The 22094-nt window shown below is 40.9% G+C and overlaps 1 protein-coding gene across 1 annotated transcript; it reads right to left on the reverse strand.

Moving 5' to 3' along the window:
• Positions 1–1199: 1199 nt before the first annotated feature.
• Positions 1200–7477, reverse strand: LOC146305742 (ubiquitin carboxyl-terminal hydrolase 12-like). The gene is made up of 13 exons (XM_084713131.1): positions 7470–7477; positions 6993–7090; positions 5852–5948; positions 4760–4869; positions 4609–4679; positions 4404–4529; positions 4210–4305; positions 3960–4088; positions 3731–3859; positions 3608–3645; positions 3430–3461; positions 3240–3343; positions 1200–2031 (listed from the first exon to the last, which is right to left on the reverse strand). The coding sequence occupies exons 1-13, from the start codon at positions 7475–7477 to the stop codon at positions 1897–1899; spliced, it is 1173 nt and encodes a 390-aa protein (XP_084569257.1). The 3' UTR covers positions 1200–1896.
• Between the last annotated feature and the right edge of the window lie 14617 nt (positions 7478–22094).

Raw genomic sequence — 22094 nt, forward strand, 5'->3', positions numbered from 1 at the left:
GGACACTACAGCCTTTGGATTAATCTTATTAATCAAAGGTCTTAATGGGAAGGACCAAAAGTATAATCTAAAATGTGGAACTGCTAGCCTCCCATTGATCCTCCTCTGTTGAAGAATGGACATTTTAAGCCTGGGGCCCAAAGTATAGATACTCCTGGTCAAATAATACTCAACTACAAGTGAAAGCTGCTCAGTCAAAATTTTACTTGCTTTTAAAAGTATTTAAATATTCAAAAGTACAAATTACAAAGTTCATTTTCTAATATCAGTACGTTGCTGTATTGTTTTCACAGTGCATTTACAGAACCTTGTAACTCTCTGAAACCACCTAATGATGCACTGACTTGTTTGTAGAACCGCTCTGCTACACAAAGTCTATAGAAACACCTATAAAAACTTCAGCATAGAAATGTAATCAAAACAAAAAGAACAGCTATTGTCATTTTCTGATGTAACTGTATTAAAATCACCACATAAAATTAGATTGAAGTTCTCCAAGTCTGTTAAATAATTAAGAGGGGCAGTATATACATGAATTATGTGGTATTTTTCACCCAAATAAAAACAATAACATCTTGAGATTTAATTTTGTCTTTCTCCTGCCGTTGCCATTACTGAGGTTTGTCTGAATGAAAGAGTGAGCGCTTGCTTGAGCTTGTTACAGATGATGTATTTCCACTTTTACATCAATACTGGTCGAGAGCAGGTACTGTGATTGGCTTCCTTCTGTCCTTCAAAGCTAAGCTTCGCATAAAAGTAACGAGTAACAACAACCTTCCTAGAAATGTAGTGGAGTGAAGTCATAAGTTTCCCAAAAAACACAAATACTCAAGTAAAGTACAGATACTCAAAAACTGTACTTCAGTACAGTACTCAAGTAAATGTACCTTGTTACTTTCCACCACTTGTTATCACTATAAGTTCTATTTGTGCAGTGCGAGCCTGGAAAACTTGACAGTGTAGCTGCACTAACTAAAGTGGGCTGGGTTTAGTGAAGGGTCAGTTGTAACCTTACCATCTATTTAATCCTTTCCTGTAAAACAATAATACAAGAAATGAATTGAAATTAAATATTTTAAATTCATCAAAATTCTTGGTGTATCCGTGTCTTTAAGAGGAGCTATTCCTGTTCAAACAAACCAGGTCAAACAAAATGAAATAATTCATTCACAACAGTTACTAAAATAATGCAATGGAAGTATTAAGAACTTTTTTTATTTTATATGCAAAAATGAGAAATTATGCAACTGTACAGTTATTATTGTGTCACATGGCCAATCACATCAGTTTCATCTGATTTAATAAATGGAAGACAACAATGCAGCAAGTTTGAAATTATTAACACTAAATTAGTGAAAAGTCCTGACTCTTAAAAAGAATACACCAATTAGAAACTTGTGCAGGTGTTATCAACTATCCAATCAACAAAGAGTGACATAATACATTTATTTACTTGAGGAAATTTTTAACAAGATATGTTCTAGGCATTACATTTCATGGGTGGTCACATGAAAAATTGATCAGGTTGACTAACTTAAAAAGAACAATCAGAAACAGAGGCAGAAAAAACGCAAACAAAAATAGTAATCATTCAAAAACTGTTAAAGATGTGAAGAAGCTGAATACAAGTTTCATGTCTTCTTAAAAAACTATTGATTACTATTTTGGTATCAGGTTTTCTTTGACTCAGTTTGACTCAGTGCATCAGCGCAGTACAGCATAGTTTTCACCTGCTTGAAGGTGTGCATTTAGTCATAAGAACTTGTATAGAGGAGCAGGTGAATAATGTATAAACATTTTACATCCTACGAATTCTTGATGATAAAAGTCTCAGAAGTCTAAAAACAGACTTCAAACTGTGCTTCAAAAGCCTGCAAATATGTACTAATTTTGGTTTTAAACAGTATAAAAGAGTACTGTTCCTACAACAATAACAACAACAACACCAACAAACAATAATACAAAGCAAACTTTGGCAGATGGCGCATCTGATCTTAGATCCGCTTTCTCTGGCTCCTGGGGAATTCTCACCTGGTAGAAAAGTAAACCAGGAATTAATTTCCTCTAGCTTTGTCAAAGTTGAAGCAGTACTTGTGTTTTTTCTATTAAATCGGATATTTATAACAATACAAGACATTGGACAATTGGTGCAATAATGTTATAAGGAGACATAGGACTTTATGTTTTGGTCTATAACATTTCAAAAGTAAATCTCAGAAACTAAATTCTATCCATATAAGCAACGCCCATTTGGCCTTTATTCATTACCCCCATGTACAAATCAGTTTTCTCTACTCATCTTACAAATTTTGAGCAATAAGCATTTTATTGGTAGAAGAACACGCCTGGATGAAAAATATTTTGATATTCCATACAGTTTTGAAATTGGACATTGTAGCTTTAAGTTCAATTTTACATGAACACTCTTCAAAACTCTCACACTTTGGATGCTAGGTCTGAGATTTGATGAACAGTTCTGGGATATTCTGCCACTAAGAGGAGTCACAAATGCGAAACGCTTGGATCTCATAATCAGCTACATGGATTTGTACAAAATTCATTTTGCATGATCAAGGGTGACTCAATGCATGAAATCTGGTGACTGATGACTGATAAAACTTACTGTGGCTTATTATAACAAATTAATTTTTTAGACATTTCGACATCCAGACTTCAAAAAATCTAAATAAATCACCCACACATCCTACAATGCTGAATTTGGTTCAGCAAGTTCAATGGATTGTCATTAATGTTCAAATCCATTCAAAAGTCCAACACTATATTTTTCAAAATATGCTAAATCAATCAACTTCTGTATCTCCACAAGTCTTCATTAAAATGCTGCCAAAATCAACACTGACATTCTCTACATGGTAGATATCAAATGTTTTGGATGGTGTTCAGATTGGTCAAACAAGGAGGGCTAAGTGATATTTAATATCATGCTGTAATTTGCACTGTATGTACATTTTTTTGCGTGTGTTGGATCAAACATCACCAAAATATTTCACCGTGCACCTGAAGTCAGCAGAATGATGTATGATTTTTTTCAGAGTTTTATGGTCAACGTCTTTTTTTTTTTTTTTTGCTGTGAGCACTTTAAGTTTAAACAGAGAAGAGAGCCCTCAAGTTGTAGGTGTCATGTCATTGCCTGGACTAGTAAAGTCTCTCTAACTCTATCTCTCACAACCAAAAAACCAACCCCCCCATGAGAAAAAAAAAGAAAAAAAAAAGCTTACAGTATACAGAGATTGGCCTGGACTGACTTTAGATTCCTTGCCTGAATTTTCCCCATCTGTCACTGACTTTGACTTGGTCTCACAGAGCTTCTGGGCCTCCACATCTTTTAAGTGAAGACAAAGATATATATAGCTATGATCTGTTAATTTTAGAGCCTAAATTATTTCTTTGTGTATTTTGTAATCTTACCTCGATACATGAGAAGATAAACAGTCCTAGAGCTGGTGAACAAAAATGTATTTATAGTTATTATTTGCATAGAACAACAAAAAGGTAACCACAGACATAGTCACCACTTATGAATAGATGTGATATTTCTCAGGTTATTATAAATAAAATCCAATTAAATTAATTTTATCAAACATACTTGTAAGTCCCTGTTTCTGCAAACAGCTGATCTTCAACCTGCATCATTCAACAAAAGCAGAGCAAATGATGTCAGTGTATTTCTATTCAATGTTTAATCTTTTGAATGTAAAACCCTCCTCACCTTGTCGACATAAGAATCATTACACTTGTACCAGGTGCTGCCATCACTGGACAGGACAGTGGCTGTGTAATGTCCACCTCTTAGACTTCCAGTGTGATCCACCATCCCATACAGTTTGTACGTCTTGTTCTACAATGAAGAACACAGTCAGTACATGAAAAGATTTTATAAAAGCAGTTAAAACGAACACCAGTCAGATAGAAATCACATAATGAATACTTTCTCTTGCCTCTATCTGTAATGCAGGTGGCACATCCACACAGCAGTCTGATTTGACATATGACCTGGTGTTGTTGTCCAAGTTAAATCTTTTGAGGAGTAGAATCAAAATCTGAGGAGATTTCTTCATCTTACATTCCTGAATAAGACAAGAGACATCATTAAACACTGTATACTTTAATCTCAAAATTTTCATTTGATTCCAGTATAAACTTTGGCCTGCCTACAGTTTTTGTTTTAATTCTAAGGTCAAAACTCACACTTGCTGCCTCTGTTTTGTTGTTACATTCGTTGCAGTACACCTTGCTGTCTTCAGTAAATGGTTTTGAGTGGACAGTCCTTTTTAAGCCGCTTTCCTGTGTAAACAAAATTGTAATAATAAATTCTATATCACATCAGCATGCAGCATTCACATTAAAGCACTAAATTGGAACTCTGAACTTTGTCAGCTCACCACACTGATAGTTTCATTATGGGCATCTTTCAGTGACAGTGGAAGAGTCCAGAATGGATTTGTCTCTTCAATGATGATGTGGCCTTCAGAGCATTTTGTTGTGCGTGTCAGCTCTCCTTGGAAAACCTCGAGAGAGAAATATTTCTTACAACACAATTCTGATTTGTTAACCTGTAAATAAGATTGTGACTTCATAAGTGCTCACCTCAGAAGCCTTTGGGTTGATCTTATGTAAAATCATCTCCAGGCATTCAGCTGCATCTCGCTGTTCATGAACTGACAAAGGACACAGATACAGATCAAAATGAATCTAATACATTCATTTCATTTAAGCATCTTGTCACTGTCCAACTTACCATTCTTAATCTCAAATGTTCTTGTGATAGTTACTGTTTTACATGTTTTTTTCTTCAGGTTTGTAAAAACATTTCTCAGCTGAAGGTCTGTTTGTAATTCTGGATCCAACCTTTAGGGAGAGAGCAGTTTCTCAGTTAATAGACTGTTTACTTCTTCTCTTAATATGCTCATTAATGGAAATGGCCATTCAGATTGTTACCAGCATTCTAAAACCAGCATCTGTGATAGTATGAGGGTGTGTTACTGCCCATGGCATTATGGGTAACTGTCACATCCGTGAAGGCCCCATGAATGCTGAAAGGTACATGCAGGTTTCGGAGCAACATACGCTGCCATCCAGATGACAGCATATCCCTGTTTATTTCAGCAAGACGATGTCAAGACACATTCTGGAGGCGATACAACGATGTGGCTTCAGTAAAAGAGTTCAGGTACTAGACTGACCTGCCTGCAGTCCAGACCTGTCTCCTACGAAAATGTGTGGTGAATCGTTGCGTGTAAAATACGACAACAGAACCCCCAGATTCTCGAACACTTGAAGTTTTATATTAAGCAAGAATGAGAGAGAATTTCACTTCAGTTATTTCCTCAGTCTCCAAATACTGACTAATGGTTGTTAAAAGAAAAGATTATTTAACAAAGCATTAAAAAAAAAAAAAAACTCTGTCCCAACATTTTTGGAAGATATTACAGGCATCAAATTCAAAATGAGTGTATATTTACAAAAAACAATAAATTTAATCAGTTTAACTATTACATATCTTTTCCTTGTGCTGTATTCAACTGAATATAGGCTGAAAAGTTTTTGCAAGTCATTGCATTCTGTTTTTGTTTGTTTGTTTGTTTGTTTGTTTGTTTGTTTGTTTGTTTTGTTCGTTTGCTTGTTTGTTTTTTGGGGGAGCTAACCTACACAGCATCCTAACTTTTTTGGAAATTGGGTTTGTACATATACCCAAATGAACAACTAGAATAATTATATAATTATTATGATTCAGTGATTCCTGAAAATATTTTATATTTTATGTTTTTTCATTTTTCTATTGCTCTCCTTGTACTTATATTTGCCCCTAATGAGAGCAGCTGTTTCATACCTGTCGTGGATCTCTGTTGTCATGAAGAGAACTTGCAGGACACTGTTGAGGTAACATGTGGCTCCCTGATTATACAGACCATAATGTGTCTGAGTCCCTTAAAACAAAGAAAAACATAGTTTCAATACACCATCTTCATTCATTTATAAGTCATTATTTCAACTGATGATTGAAGAAAAACAACATTAAATGCTAAGTACAGCTGCACAGAGCTGCTAGCATTGACAAAACGTATCAATCTGATAAGACTTCACTGTGATGAATGAGATCATTTTTATAAATCGGTGTCCATTTTGAGCAAAAACAAACGTAATCTGAATCCTATTACTTCTTTGTCTTTGCTTGTCTGTCCTTTTCTCTTTATGCAGATTTTGTTTTCTGTAGCCATCAGTCGTTTCTTCAGGATTTATTGGATCATCATCTTCTTTCACTATAATTGTGTTTGTTTGTACAATGCTGGAATGACTTGTTTATTATCTTCACTGTTTATTACTTCATTCTGTGTCGCACGGTTCACACCAGTTGTCATGTTTATGCCATGACTTGACTTATCAGGACACTGTGCTTTTCCTATCTTCACACTTTCTGCATCACCCACCTCTCCTCTAATCTGAACGCTGAATGAATATGTGCTGTCTTTAGTTCTCGGCAGTTTTTCCTGCCACTGTATTTTACTTCACCCAGTGTTGCACAAGTGTTGCTTGTTTTCAAGTTAATGTTATAATTTGTTTCACTGTTTGATGTGCCATTCTTTACACTTCCTGCATCACCCTCCTCTCCTCTAGTCTGATGGCTTGATACATCATCTATCTTCATCTGAACCTCATCCTCTTCACTGTGTCCCATTTTTCTCTTGTCTCCTCCATTTTTTTTTTGTTCCACACCATCTTGTGTCTGTTCATCCAGATTACTAGTCTCATCTGGTTTTTGCAATGCATTGGCTGTCAGACCTCCTGAATTTGTGTCACAGAGCACCTGAGACTTCACAGCTTTGAAGTGAAGAGAAAATCATATTTACATTATATCAGATCTGTCATATTAATATCATCAAAGCATCTTTACTTTATTGCTGATTTGTAACTTCTTTATCAATTGCCCCTGGCTCTTTGAATGTTTTCCTATTTAATACTGCCCAGCTTACCGTTCTCCAAACTCTTTGTGATGTTTTCTGCTCCACATGTTACTTCCTTCTGACCTTCAGAGATGTTTCTCTGCTCTGTTGGTAATTCTGGATTCAACCTTTGGGGAAAAAAATGGCTTTTCAGTGAAAATTTACTGCCTGTCTTAACATGCCCACTGACAGAGTTTTGTTTTAAATGCCTATATACACTCAAATAAATCTATAATATGTAATTAATTGTTTCCTGCTAATATTTTACATAATGGTTTGTTAACACTTCATTTGCTCTCCTTATTCAAAATTCAACAAATCTTCATCACTCCTTAGGCCAGCTGTACACGGTGTAACTTTCATGAAACTAGTTGCAGGTTGCAAACTGCACGCAACACAATTTTTATGTAACTTGACAGTTACATGGAGCAATTCAAAAATAATAAAAGTCTTAGTCTTTTTAAGAATAACTAGATTATATCAAATGCAAAGTGTCATTGTAATTACATTATCATCTTTGTATCTTATTTTGTATTATTTTCTCGCTAGATAATATCAGCTTAGTCATGTTGTATCACTTTTTCTTCTGGCACTGACTGGCTCCTTTGTTTCTTAATGACCGTCCTGGAGAATGGGAGCAGAGCTATAGGTGCATCTATGCATACTTATATGCAAGAGGGGAAAAAACACAACCTACTGGCTCTTCAAAAGAGAGACTAGTGGATCATTTCACACTTTATTCAAGGGGTTTGATCCCATGAACCTCTGATGAATGCATTCATCCTTTGATTCAAGTAAAATTAATAAAGAAAAAGCTCACACACACACACACACACACACACACACATACCTGTCAGAGATCTCGGTCTCGATATGGAAGAAATCTTGCTGTGGTTGAGTCCCTTAAAAGAAAAGAAAAAAATTAATTGATTAATTAATGAAGAAATTAGTGAGGAATGATTCAGGACTTGATAATTGATGAATGTTAGTAAGTGTTTCCCAAATAATTACTAATGTAGGACTATATACTAGATAATGATGAGTTAGAACAAGGACGAAGATCCCATATTAATGATTTATTAGGTAAGAGTTCATGAATATTTGTGAATTGATCAAGCACTTCTTGAATTGGCTGATTACTACTTACTTAGACAGTATTTACTCTTTTTGTGCCCCTACACTAAAGTGATTCAAATCACTGAGTAGTTAATGAGTTGTTGATCTCCCAGACTGTTCTCCAGTAATTATTAAGTAATTATTACCAATTTATCAATTATTAAGTAATTACTGAATCATTCCTCAATTGTGTCTTCATTAACTAACTATTAATTAATTACTAGCAACAAAAAAAAATTTGATTAGGGGCAAATCATTAGCTAATAGTTAACTAGCAGTTAGTTCCTCACTCATTTTTTCATTAACTAATCATTAATGGCCTATGGCCCTTTGCTGCCACTCTCTCTCCCAATTTCCTCTCACAGTACAGTTACAGCTGTACTGTACCTATTTCCTGACAGCTACTTAATTTTTGAGTACCTTATTTAAAAGTGTTACTTAAATCTCAATATTGTGGTACCCATTTTTCAAGCCATGTGATGTCAGTTCATTGCAAGAGGACAAGTATCATTTCATAACCAGAGTATATATCACATCCACCTGAGACCAATTATCTCATAATTTTAAACTTTTCATGTCACAGCAATAAATAAAATCACGTGTTGATGTTAAACTTCTCACATTATAAAATATAAATTATGAAGTTAGAGTGCATAACTTGTAAAACATAAGAAACTTTTCACATTATAAAACTAATCCCTCTGTTTTTGCCTGGTGTGGCAACTTTGCACTGTTGTAAAAAATGTACTTAATAGATTGCTTTTATTTGTGTGAATTATGCTTTATATTCAGTCACTGATTCGTAATAACTTATTCAAGCTCACCTTTATTACCTGTTTGTTCCATCTCTTCTTCCCTGGTGCTCTCATGTCGACGTCGTTTATGGGATTTAGTAGAAGCAGATTCGTCCATCTCATTAGTTTCATCCAACTTGTTTATGTTTTCATGTGTGGTGCTGAAACCGACATTTTATGACTCATTAGTTCTTATTTTCAAAGCAGACAATGCTTAAACAGACAAAACACTTCCTTGAAGCCTAACATAACTGAGAAACTGAGAAACACTGAACTCAGCTGCTTATATATCATAAAAAAGAAACATAACAAAATGAAATGCTAAAATGTCAGACAAATGTTTCATTGTAAAATAAATTATATAAGCATATACAAATGACATTGTTTGCAATGCACTTCTGTAGGTTACTTTTGCACAAATAAAACACCCATACCGTATATAACAGAAGATGTGTTTTAGTAATGTGGTTGGGTGGCCATCAGAAAAACTGGGCGTGACACATTTAGGCCTAATTTTCTCCACAACAAGAGCCTTGTGCGGAATTCGCTTGTTGTTAATAATGTCACCTATTAAAATGATCAAAGCAAATGATGACGAATGACACTGGCACCAACCTGGTGTAGTTACAGTCTTTTACAAAACAACTCAATAAGTAGGCATCATAAATGTGGAAACATTTTCACATGAGAAGATCCAAGTTTCACCCACAAAGCCCTGTATACATAATATATGCTGTAAAATGTATATTGCATGTTTTCTTACATGATAATGGCCCCTAAAAAATTGTGTGCTTGATGAACATATTTGTAAAAGACAGGATAATAATCATGTAAGAAAACAGGCAAATATAAGCTACACACTAAAAGAAAGAGTAGGCTGACAGTGGCTTCTCTCATACACTTGGGTTCCAGAAATCACCACCACTGAAGTGTCTGGTTAATTCACTGATAGTCCAGAAGTTCCAGCTTGAACACTTTATTGATGGGAAAGTGACCTGGCAGGGTGTACAGAAAATACTGTGTCTACATAGGTGTGTTTGTGTGTGGTATCTGAAAAGGAGAGAATAAAGAAAAAATACAAAGTCAGAAAGAATATGCATATAACCATTAAACCCAGTCGTAATATGTAGATGAATGACAAAGGGATTGCCTGGCTTGTGTTACCGTTACACCTAGCACTGCCACAAGATGGAGCCACGAGACCACAGTAATGTGCAAATGTACAGGGAACTGACAACTAAATCAACCACTCATGTATGGAAATATATGACTATTGTCAGTGAAACTTCAGAGCTGCCAACTCTCACGCACTGGCCGTGAGACTCACGCATTTGATTGGCTTCACACGCTCTCACGCCACACCTCTGATTTCTCACGCTGAAATGCACATCAAGAGCCTTCTTCTATGCTTAAGGTTAAAAACGGTTATGAATATACCTGACAGCTGAGTTTATCTGTGATCTAGTCTGTTGAGCCCGAGAGAAGCCGCTCGTGATCGATTAGTTATGCTTGCAGAGACCGTGAGAGGGTTGAGCTCGCACGAAGCATATGGCGCAAAGATCCTCTACTCCTCTGGAACCCATACGGGGGTGTCAAACTCACGGCCCGCGGGCCAACACCGGCCCGCCAGTGGGTCCACGGTATGACTTTGAAAAGTGTGAAAATTGCATTGAAGACATTAATTTTAGGGTTGAAACGATTCCTCGAGTAATTCGTGTAATTTGATTACTAAAATCTGTTTAAATCCGAACAACTGTACAGCACAGTGTGTTTTGCATGTGGGGGTTATTAAAGACCTGAGTATTGATGAGCGCCGACATTTAAATTTTGATGTAATTTATTATTACACGGCTGCAGCATCTCTCCTCTCTGTGTCAGTGCAGCTCCTCCATACACACACGTACAGTACAGACACACAGAGGAGGTCAGTGATTCTCTGACCCTGTCTGTATCTGATCTGTTGACTTTCTTCATCAGCAGGATGTTTTATAAAGACAAAAAGACAAAACCTAACTCGCATTCTGGGTTTTCCCAACATTATTAATCCACCTGCGATTCAGTTTTCACAGCAGCAGAGAAGCTGCGTGTGGTAGGAGACTGTTGTTAATGATGGAGTTTATTACAACAGTAGAAACTAACGTGATGGTTAATGAAATCGACACCAACCAGATACACTTACAAAATTAAACAACTGTATAAGGAGGCCTATAAGTAAAACAGGAGAGTCTGTGTTTCTCTGTGAGAAACTTTCAGATCTTCTCACAGCAGAGTGAACAGGTGAGGGAGGAGAGGACAGACTGATCACTAATCAATCACGGATGCCGTCGTCCTCTCGGACTGATTAAAAAAATAAATAAAAATGACAAAGTTGGTCACAAGCCATACCTGTGTGTCCACACAAATAAAGTCTGTGTATGAAACACTGCAGAGTGTAACATCGTGTTGTTTACAGACAGTCAGCTGTCATTAGTACTGAAACAATCTATACAACCTACAGTTAACAGGCATCAACCATTCAATTGTGAATATACCACAACAAAAACCTGTGACACATAAACTACTTGCACCAATTAACAAGTTATTTACCAGCTTTGTGACAATCAACAAACTCTCAATATATAAATGCTGAGAACTGCCAAATCATTTCAGTAAAACACGCGAAACTAACATTACAGAACTCCAGCACCCTTAATTAGTCCTGATTAGCATTACAAGTAGATATGAAAAGGACCAAATAATTCCTATAGGTAATGAACATGTCCCAAACTACGTGAATAAGTGATCCAAACAACTTACAGTTCAGTGGACGCACACAACAGCTGAATACAATAGCTGTAACACCCGTTTCAGAACTTAATTGGTCTAACTACCCAAACTCCGTACACTCCCACGTTGTCTCCGTAAACTGTAAGGGGAGGATGGACTGTACCACTTGGATAGAGAGGGGGCGGAGCGTACCATTCTGAAGGGAGGGGTGGAGTGGTCCAAGTGCTGCTGGCCTTTTTAACGCACATTCAACAGCCCTTGGGCCCATAGCTCATATAGGAAGACCAGACTGACAGTAAAAACCACTGATGATAAAACAGTGACAATTCACTCTTTATTTACTCTGAAAACAAGCGACGATCGGACAGCAATAACACGAAAAGTATGTGCAAACATCCTGAGAAGTGGGCACCGATTAATATAGGAGAGCCAGATTTACACAATAAATGACAGAAACAAACAGTGAACGCTGACACTGTATTTACTGACAAAGCAGTTGATTATAACCTATACACAAAGTACAATAAGCATCATACGACAACATCCGGGCACATATACTTATATAGGAAAATAAAGAAAGATTTAGATGTTAAAATAGCTGATGATGGAACTGCACCACTGTCATAGTTAAGATTACAGGCAAAGCAGGGACATTGATCATTACCCTCAAAGAAGTTCTGACACTACTTGATGAGACCGAACAGTACAGCCTATGAGCCTTGATGCTATGTTGTACCTTGTTGTGTCATATGCCAACCATGGCTCCTCCTGACTGACTGATACTCTGACAGTGAGTCTGGTGTTTTATGTCTATTGTGTGTGTATTTGTCTTATTGTGTAGAAGTTAAAATAAAATATATTTTTTTAAAAAAGAAAAAGAAGCAAATTCCAAAAAATAAAGACAGACCAATGCTAGGAAAACACTGTAAAGCAATGAGAACATGATCTTGCAGTACAGGGGGCAGGTGACGGAGCTCTCATGTGGCTGAGACCAGGAATAAAAATTGCTGGATTGAGAAAAAAACTAGAATATCAGTCTGAATTTAGATGGTAATACTGAAAATATTGGACTTTTCTCAGGGCTTTAATTTTGAAAGTCTATGTCAGACTTCCCTGAAATTGTCTGAGAGACACTCCGAGGTGGTGTACTATCATTCTGAATCATAATTGGTCTGTGGAAACAGGTCATTTCTTTTTAATATCAATCTGAATTTAGGTGGAAATACTGAAAATACTTGACATTACAGTTCTGTTGTGCAATGAAGTTTTAATCTGTCAACAAGCAGATATTTTGTGTCTGATAATAATAAAGGTTATATATATGTGACTTATCAGACGAACAGTTACAAAGTGTTTTACAGGGCAGACAAAAGAACAGATGTTCCATGTAACAGAAGGGGATCTCTTCTATTTCAACTTCCATCAGCCACCAAGGACACATTTCATCTCTTATGTTATGAACGTGATCTGCAAACTACAGGTAACCTACAGGTGATTTAACAGGATGTTATTGTCTCTTCCTCTACACTATCTTAAGTCTGTTGAAAACTGTCTGACTTGACTGCAGCTTTTTGTCTCCACCTCATGCTGTGGCTGCCTGATCTTGTCTACTTTCCGGGTGAGGCGCAGTTGATCACTTGTTCATGATGGAAACATACAATCAAAGTTAATATGAACAGCTGACAAAATCAAATGACAATATTTCTCTGGGTATAAATGAATTTGTAATTAACTTAAACCTGCTTATACCAACATGCTTGCCACTCTAAACTTACAGCAACAGCTAGGGTGGGTAGGATTTATTACGAAGTAATTAACCACTATACTAAAACACGCTACAAGATGGGGCTCCAACACAAGCAGTAGATCTTCTTCATTCACTTTCCTTTCATGCCTTCATTATTGGAACAGACATCGGCTGTAACCAGAGTTGTTCAGCCCAAATGAGTAAGGTACTGTGCTGAAGGACAGCCAGAGCAGAAGTTAATCATTCATTAAGTGGCAGAACTCCGCCCCCTGCTGTCGAAAGGAGGGCCGCTACAGAGTGAGTCAGTGCAGCAGGGAGAAACGTGCTCCACAGTAAGAGAGAGACTGTAACGGGTTATTGTTGTGTATGATGGCGTTGTGAGCCTGAGCCGGCTTGTGTGCGTTCATATTACCAGTAAGTGTGATGTTTATGGTTGTTATGCTCCTCATTTAATGTTATATGTTGATCGTTTAAACGTACGGCTAGCTTGGTAATTGCTAATTATCGTCCGAGCAGCCACGGTCACATGTATATATTATATTAGTTATATACGGATGCTGAGTGTTTTATTTCAGTGTTGTTTACCACTACTGCTCAGGAAGTGAGTACATTTGTTCTGATTATTGTTTTGTTTTCTGTTTCAGAACCACACACTTACACATGCTCATGCTTGTTTATGTATGCTCCCACTGAACGGTCAATAAAGACATTAAAGGGAACATCCGGAGTTTTTGTGCATTCTGACCGATGCCCCCCAGCGGCCACAGTTTATCCATGATCAGCTGAATATACAGTCCCTTTCCAACGCCAGAACAAATTGGTCCTTCGAGCCGGATAGTGTGGTTACTGTGGGATTACCTGAGATGTTCCCAGAACAACGTAGCACGCCCCGCCCATTAGATGTTCGGCCTCGTCGCAGAACACGACCTCCGGCCTGGATGGAAGACTATGAGGTTACCCAGCCAGGGGAGACATGGAAGCACTACCACAGCAGGGAGAGATCTTCAGAGAGACACGTCAGGATGACGCCTCTCACACTGCCATCGCTAGATGATGACTACTCCTCAGAGCATGGAGCAGCAGCCCCACATCCATATCAGTCTGGTTACACAGAATCAGATACCCCATTCCAGAGTAGGCTGGCGTCTTCCCAGTGGATACCTCCTAGAGAAACCTCTCCTGACATTATGGAGACTCTGCACAGGCTGATGGAGGATAATCAGCGACTACAGCGCCAGATGAGAGACATGCATAAGAGACTTGACACCCATGTCCCTGTACGTGACCTGCCACCTCTACCACTACAATCTACCCTCCGCTCCCCACCGTCGTCTGGCCCACCTGAGCAGAGCAGTGGAAACCATCAGCCTTCGGGGGACGAGGACAACTGGCCACCACCACCGCCCCCTGTGACAGATGATGAGCTCTACCCACCAGTGCCACCATCACAAGATCCAGGGGCAGAACTAGCAACGCTGCTGAGAAACCTGGGGCCGATACATCATGAACAGCCTCCTTGTCACCAAGACCCACGTTATACAGCACCACGGGTGCAGACACCAGAGTACTGTGCACCCTATACCCCACCAAGGACTGGGTCCCTGCATGGCAGGCCATCCCTCCCCCCTCAACATGAGTCTATGTACCGCGGCCCACAGCCCACAATCCCCTTTTTTTTGGGGGATACAAGAGAATTTGCTAGGCTTAAAGTTGCACTTGAGAACTTGTTGCCTGAGGATGCTACAGAACGTTTTAAATACCAGATCCTGGTGGACCACCTGAAGTATGAGGAGGCGTTGCTCATAGCGGACTCTTACACCAACTCACCACAGCCTTACACTGACACCATGGCTAGCCTCACTGAGCATTATGGACAACCACACCAGCTGGCACTCAGGAAGATTGCTGAGCTGATGGATGCCCCAAACATCTCACGAGGAGACACCCGTGGATTTAAGCTGTTCGCATTAAAGGTGAGATCACTGGTTGGAATGTTAGACCAGCTCGGTGACAATGGTCAGACAGAGCTCCATTGTGGGTCACATGTGACACGGCTGCTGTGCAAGCTGCCTCAGGACATGAGAGCAGAATTCAGGAGATTCCTCTACCCAATGCGGATCATCATTCCCAGCCTCTTGCATTTCTCTGACTGGCTCCACTACGAGCTTAAGATCCAGGAGACAGTTTATGAGACATTGCCTACTGAAACCAAGAGCAGGGCTGGAGCTAAGGAGGAACATCGCCGTGACAAGAAGACTGGTAGGAGCACCAGCATCCTGCAAACTACAGACCAGCCTGAGAACACAACTACAGCAGGGAAACAGTCCTCAAGCACCAAGTCACCAGAAAAAACAGCATATTGTCCCTATTGCAATAACACATATCACTTCCTTGACCACTGTTCCAACTTTGCACAGCTGACTGTTGAACAGATAACAGCTTGGATTAAGACCAACAAAAGATGTTGGCGGTGTGGTCGTTCACATCAAGCTGCACAGTGCCGCCTTAAAGTTACATGTCAGAAGTGCAAGGGGAAACATCTACAAGTTCTGCATGAAGTGAACATAAAACCTGCTGCTGCAGACACATCCTGCCTTGTTAATACCACCAATGAAGTCCTATACTTGGATAGACGGTCTGGGTGCAGCCAGGTCCTGCTTAAAGTGAGTAAGGTGCTGTTGCGCAACGGAAGGCATACTTTAGAGACCTTTGCCATTCTTGATGATGGATCTGAACGGACCATCATTCTGCCTGCAGCAGCTCAGAGACTTAGACTCACAGGTGAACCGGAGGATCTGCTCCTCCGGACTGTTCGTCAGGATTTGAGAACTTTGCATGGTGCTGCAGTGTCATTTTCCATATCCCCAGCAGATCAGCCCCACAAGTCATTCAAGATCCATAAAGCATTCACTGCGGATCAGCTGGGTCTGGCTGAGCACACATATCCTGTGAAAGCCCTTCAGAAAAAATACAAGCACCTGAAGGGTCTCCCCCTCCAGTCATATAACAAAGTGCAGCCCCTGCTGTTAATCGGGTCAGACTACCCCCACCTCATTACTCCAGTGGAACCTGTGCGCCTGGGACCACCTGGAGGACCAGCGGCAGTGAAAACCAGACTGGGCTGGGCACTTCAGGGCCCAACCAAACACGTCAAGCAGCAGTCATCTCAGTTACAGTGTCTGCATATCTCAACTCATTCCCCCACCGCTGAGCTCCTGCAGAATGTAGAGAGACTATGGCAGTTAGATGTTCTCCCTTACAGGAGTGAGAAACTCGTGACACGCTCCAGGCAGGATCAGGAGGCAGTCCACCTGTTGGAGACAAAGACTACACGCATAGAAGTGGAAGGAATCCAACGCTATGCCACGCCTCTTCTCAGAGTGAAAAATATGCCCCAGCTTTGTGCACCAAAGGAGGCTGTGTTAGCCAATCTCCGCAGCACAGAGAAGCGCCTGCTAAGAGACCCCCAAAGAGCAGCAGCATACTGCGCAGAGATTGCAAAACTGGAGAGGGCAGGCTATGCAGTGAAGGTGCCAGAGGAGGAGTTGAACAAAACAGCAGAGTCCTGGTTCATCCCTCATCACATGGTGAGTCACAATGAAAAGAATAGGATTGTTTTCAATTGTTCATTCACATATAAGGGAGACAATCTTAATCAGCTGCTGTTGCCTGGCCCCACCTTGAGCTCCAGTCTGATGGGTGTATTACTGCGCTTCAGAGAGCACTCCATTGCTGTTAGCAGCGATATTAAGGCCATGTTCCATCAGGTGAGGCTGCTTCCAGCAGACAGATGCCTGCTTCACTTCCTGTGGCGAGATCTAAAGACAGAAGAACCACCCAGCATCTACACCTGGCAGGTTCTACCATTTGGCACCACCTGCAGTCCCTGCTGTGCTACTTTTGCTCTGCAGAAGCATGTGTTCGACCATAGCCAGCCAGGTGAGGATGTTCGAGTGTCCATTGAAAGATCCTTCTATGTAGATAACTGCCTTCAGAGTCTCTCTTCTGTTGAGGAAGCCCAACACCTAGTCAACAAACTGACATCCCTTCTGAAAAGGGGGGGATTTGAGCTACGCCAGTGGGCCAGTAACACCCCTGAGGTTATCAGCCACCTACCCAAAGAAGCCCGGTCTGAGAGCAGTGAGTTGTGGATCAGTGAGACATGTGCTGATCCACAAGAACTCACCTTGGGGCTCCGCTGGTTCTGCAACTCAGACACCTTGAGGTACAAATACCAAATGCAGGATCAGCTAATACCTACCATGAGGAACATTTACCGAACTCTAGCACGCCTATATGACCCCTTAGGCTTCATTGTTCCCTTTACAACACGGGCCAAGGTCTTGGTGCAGCAGCTGTGGGTCAAAGAAAGAGAGTGGGATGACCCATCACTCCCAGAGGATGTGCTCCAGTCTTGGCAGAACTGGGAAGAAGAACTGCAGCATCTCTCTCAGATTTCACTCCCTCGCTGCTATGTAAGCCTTGAGATGGACAGTTCGAACCCCCACCTAGACCTACACATCTTTGCGGATGCATCAGAGAGAGCCTATGGTTCAGTAGCCTATTTACGTGCAGAGAGTGAAGATGGTCGGGTCGAGGTGTCTTTCCTGGCTGCCAGATCCAGAGTGGCCCCAAAGAAACAGCAGACAATGCCAAGACTAGAGCTATGTGCTGCTCTGACTGCCGCTCAGTTGGCTTCGCTACTGCTAAACGAGCTGACTGTGACCCTGAGAGATGTCATCCTCTGGACCGATTCCACTACTGTCCTCACATGGATCCAGTCAGACTCGTGTCGATACAAAGTCTTCGTTGGAACACGAGTAGCAGAAGTACAGGAGCTGACAGATGTGCGGGCCTGGAGGTATGTTGATTCTGTCAACAATCCGGCTGATGACATTACAAGGGGGAAGAAATTACTGGAGCTGTCTTGCAACAGTAGGTGGCGACAGGGCCCTGCTTTCCTGCGACAACCATCTGACTTTTGGCCCACTCAGCCAGTAATAGATGGAACTGAGGATTCCCCTGAACTGAGAAAGGCAATCAGCTGTTTCGCTACAACCACACAGACTGTTCTTCTGCCAAGTGCTGACCAATCCCCCTCCTTCAGAGCTCTCACAGAGTCTGTTGCACAGTCCTGTCATGGGGCGGCAGGACCCAAAGCCTTCCTTTCTGCCAAAGAGATTCAGGAGGCAGAAAGAGAAATCCTGAGACGAGCTCAGCAAGACAGCTTCACAGAGGAGTTCAACCTTCTGAGTTCTGGTAAGCCGATACATGTAACCAGCCGACTGCTCTGTCTTGCACCAGAGTATGATAAGACTGTGAAACTCATTCGTGTTGGAGGAAGACTGCGGCGGAGTGACCAGCTGGAGCCTGATGCTGTTCACCCAGTGATTTTGGATCCTCGTCATCGAGTGACTCAGCTCATCATCCAAGATACTGATCAAGACCTTCATCATCCTGGAGCAGAGCGATTATTTGCGGAGCTGCGTCGCAAATACTGGATACTCCATGGTCGTGAGGCAGTGAGGCGGCATCAGCGCTCATGCTCAGACTGTCAAAGGTGGAGAGCTACTCCAACAGTGCCTAAAATGGCAGATCTCCCTCCAGTCAGACTGAGACTGATGAAGCCCCCCTTCTTTTCAACAGGTATGGACTGTTTTGGGCCCTTCACTGTCAGAATTGGTCGCCGCCACGAGAAAAGATGGGGCATACTGTTTAAGTGTCTGACTACTCGTGCAGTGCATTTAGATGTGCTTTCTAGCCTTGACACAGACTCCTTCTTGATGGCCCTCCGTCGCTTTGTTGCACGAAGAGGCAAGCCAGCTGAGCTACTGTCTGATCAAGGCACTAATTTTAAAGGAGGAGAGAGAGAGCTCCAGGAAGCCTTCCAAGCCTTGCACCCCACCCTCCAGGCTCATCTGGCTAAGCACCAGATCCAGTTTCAGTTCAACCCACCTAGTGCACCTCACTTCGGAGGAGTCTGGGAAAGGGAAGTTAGATCCGTTAAAGCTGCACTGTATACTACCATCCAGTCTCAGCCTGTTCCAGAGGAAGTATTGAGAACAGTACTGATCGAAGTAGAGGGGATTTTGAACTCCAAGCCTCTAGGTTATGTGTCGTCAGATGCAGCAGATGCTGACCCAGTGACCCCCAACTTGCTCCTCATGGGGCGGCTGGATCCCTCACTCCCACAAGTTGTATACGGGGAGACTGAGATGCTGAGCCGACGCCGCTGGAGACATACCCAAGTTTTAGCCGACCAGTTTTGGAAACGTTTCATTCGACACTACCTCCCCTCTCTGCAAACACGCTCTAAGTGGCACAAGGATTCTGCCCAGCTCCAATCTGGAACCATAGTTATGATAGTGGATCCCCAACTGCCAAGAGCACATTGGCCACTTGGCCACATTACTCAAGTTATCCCCGGGCAGGATGGTAGAATCAGAACTGCAGTGGTCCAGGTTAAAGATAAGGCCTACATCAGACCTGTCGCCCGTCTTGTTGCTCTGCCTGCCATCCCGGACACTGACACTGTCTGTCCTTCTTAATGTAACAAATTTGATGAACAAATTTGGGGGCGGCTGTGCTGAAGGACAGCCAGAGCAGAAGTTAATCATTCATTAAGTGGCAGAACTCCGCCCCCTGCTGTCGAAAGGAGGGCCGCTACAGAGTGAGTCAGTGCAGCAGGGAGAAACGTGCTCCACAGTAAGAGAGAGACTGTAACGGGTTATTGTTGTGTATGATGGCGTTGTGAGCCTGAGCCGGCTTGTGTGCGTTCATATTACCAGTAAGTGTGATGTTTATGGTTGTTATGCTCCTCATTTAATGTTATATGTTGATCGTTTAAACGTACGGCTAGCTTGGTAATTGCTAATTATCGTCCGAGCAGCCACGGTCACATGTATATATTATATTAGTTATATACGGATGCTGAGTGTTTTATTTCAGTGTTGTTTACCACTACTGCTCAGGAAGTGAGTACATTTGTTCTGATTATTGTTTTGTTTTCTGTTTCAGAACCACACACTTACACATGCTCATGCTTGTTTATGTATGCTCCCACTGAACGGTCAATAAAGACATTAAAGGGAACATCCGGAGTTTTTGTGCATTCTGACCGATGCCCCCCAGCGGCCACAGTTTATCCATGATCAGCTGAATATACAGTCCCTTTCCAACGCCAGAACAGGTACTTATAAGCTAGTGCCCACAGAAAGTGTATTTAACATCAGCTTGATCCTTTAGCTATATTAGCTAAATAAGTTAACATCACCCAGCAAATACACCTGTTTGAGCCGTATCAGCATCATAAAAATCCAGTGTGCCATAACTTACATTTATATAGAAGCACACCAGTCCTCACACACAGAAGCTGGTCTGAGTGTTTCAGAAACTGCTGATCTACTGGGATTTTCACGCACAACCATCTCTAGGTTTTACAGAGAATGGTCCAAAAAAGAGAAAATATCCAGTGAGCAGCAGTTCTCTGGATGAAAATGCCTTGTTGATGCCAAAGGTCAGAGAAGAATGGCCAGACTGGTTCGAGATGCTAGAAAGGGAAAAAGTAACTCAAATAATCACTTGTTACAACCAAGATATGCAAAAGACCATCTCTGAACACACAACATGTTCAACCTTGAAGCAGATGGGTTACAGCAGCAGAAGACCACACTGGGTGACACTCCAAACAGCTAAGAACAGGAAACTGAGGCTACAATTTGCACAGGTTCACCAAAATTGGACAACAGAAGATTGGAAAAATGTTGCCTTGTCTGATGTACCAACTGAGCATCGTTTAAATGCCACACCCTTCCTGAGTATTGTTGCTGACCATGTCCATCCCTTTATAACCACAGTGTACCCATCTTCTAGGCTACATCCAGCAAGAAAACGTGCCATGTCACAAAGCTCAAATCATCTCAAATTGGTTTCTTGAACATGACAATGAGTTCACTGAACTCCAGTGGTCTCCACAGTCACCAGATCTCGATCCAATAGAGGACCTCTGGGATGTGGTGGAACGGGAGATTCATATCTTGGATGTGCAGCCGACAAATCTGCAGCAACTGCGCGATGCTATCATGTCAATATGGACCAAAATCTCTGAGGAATGTTTCCAACACCTTGTTAAATACATGCCATGAAGAATTAAGGCAGTTCTGAAGGCCAAGGTGGGTCCAACCTAGCAAGGGTACTAGCAAGGTGTATTTATGCATTTCATATCATAGCTATGATACTAGATCATTTTCAACTTGTGTCTCTACTGTTGCATGACTTTCTACTACAAGATAAGAGAAGTAGAAAACATTTCTTCATGCTGTTTAGAAGTTTCATTATTAGAGGTTAGGTCAGCATAACTTATGTGTCATATCAAACTCCCTTCTATGGAAATGCCATATTCAGCACAGTTGAAAATATATATGTGTGTGTGTGTGTTGGAGGGGGGGTATAGTTTTGAGTTTGTGAGATATGCAATCCACTTCTGTACTTAGGACTTTCACATAAGGAAAATGCTAAATAAATACTTTACTTTTATAAACTATTATAAGATGTATAAGACAGAAAATTTAAGGCTGAAATAGAAAGGTAATGCTTACCTGGGTCTGGCAATCATGTAATGAAATCAGTAGTGTGTAGTAGAGACTATAAAGTAAGTCTTACTTTCGTTTGTTTCACAGGCAGCTGTCAGCTCTCTGACCTCTGGCTTAC

This window comes from Lutjanus erythropterus, chromosome 23 (genome assembly GCF_056507025.1).
Source record: "Lutjanus erythropterus isolate fLutEry1 chromosome 23, fLutEry1.hap2, whole genome shotgun sequence".
Classification (NCBI taxonomy): domain Eukaryota; kingdom Metazoa; phylum Chordata; class Actinopteri; order Lutjaniformes; family Lutjanidae; genus Lutjanus; species Lutjanus erythropterus.

Coding starts and splice junctions, on each gene's coding strand:
- LOC146305742 (XM_084713131.1), bottom strand. Junction 4,870..5,851: donor ACAACAGAGATCCACGACAG/GTATGAAACAGC, acceptor CTCTCCCTAAAG/GTTGGATCCAGAATTACAAA. Junction 4,680..4,759: donor AACATTTGAGATTAAGAATG/GTAAGTTGGACA, acceptor GTCCTTTGTCAG/TTCATGAACAGCGAGATGCA.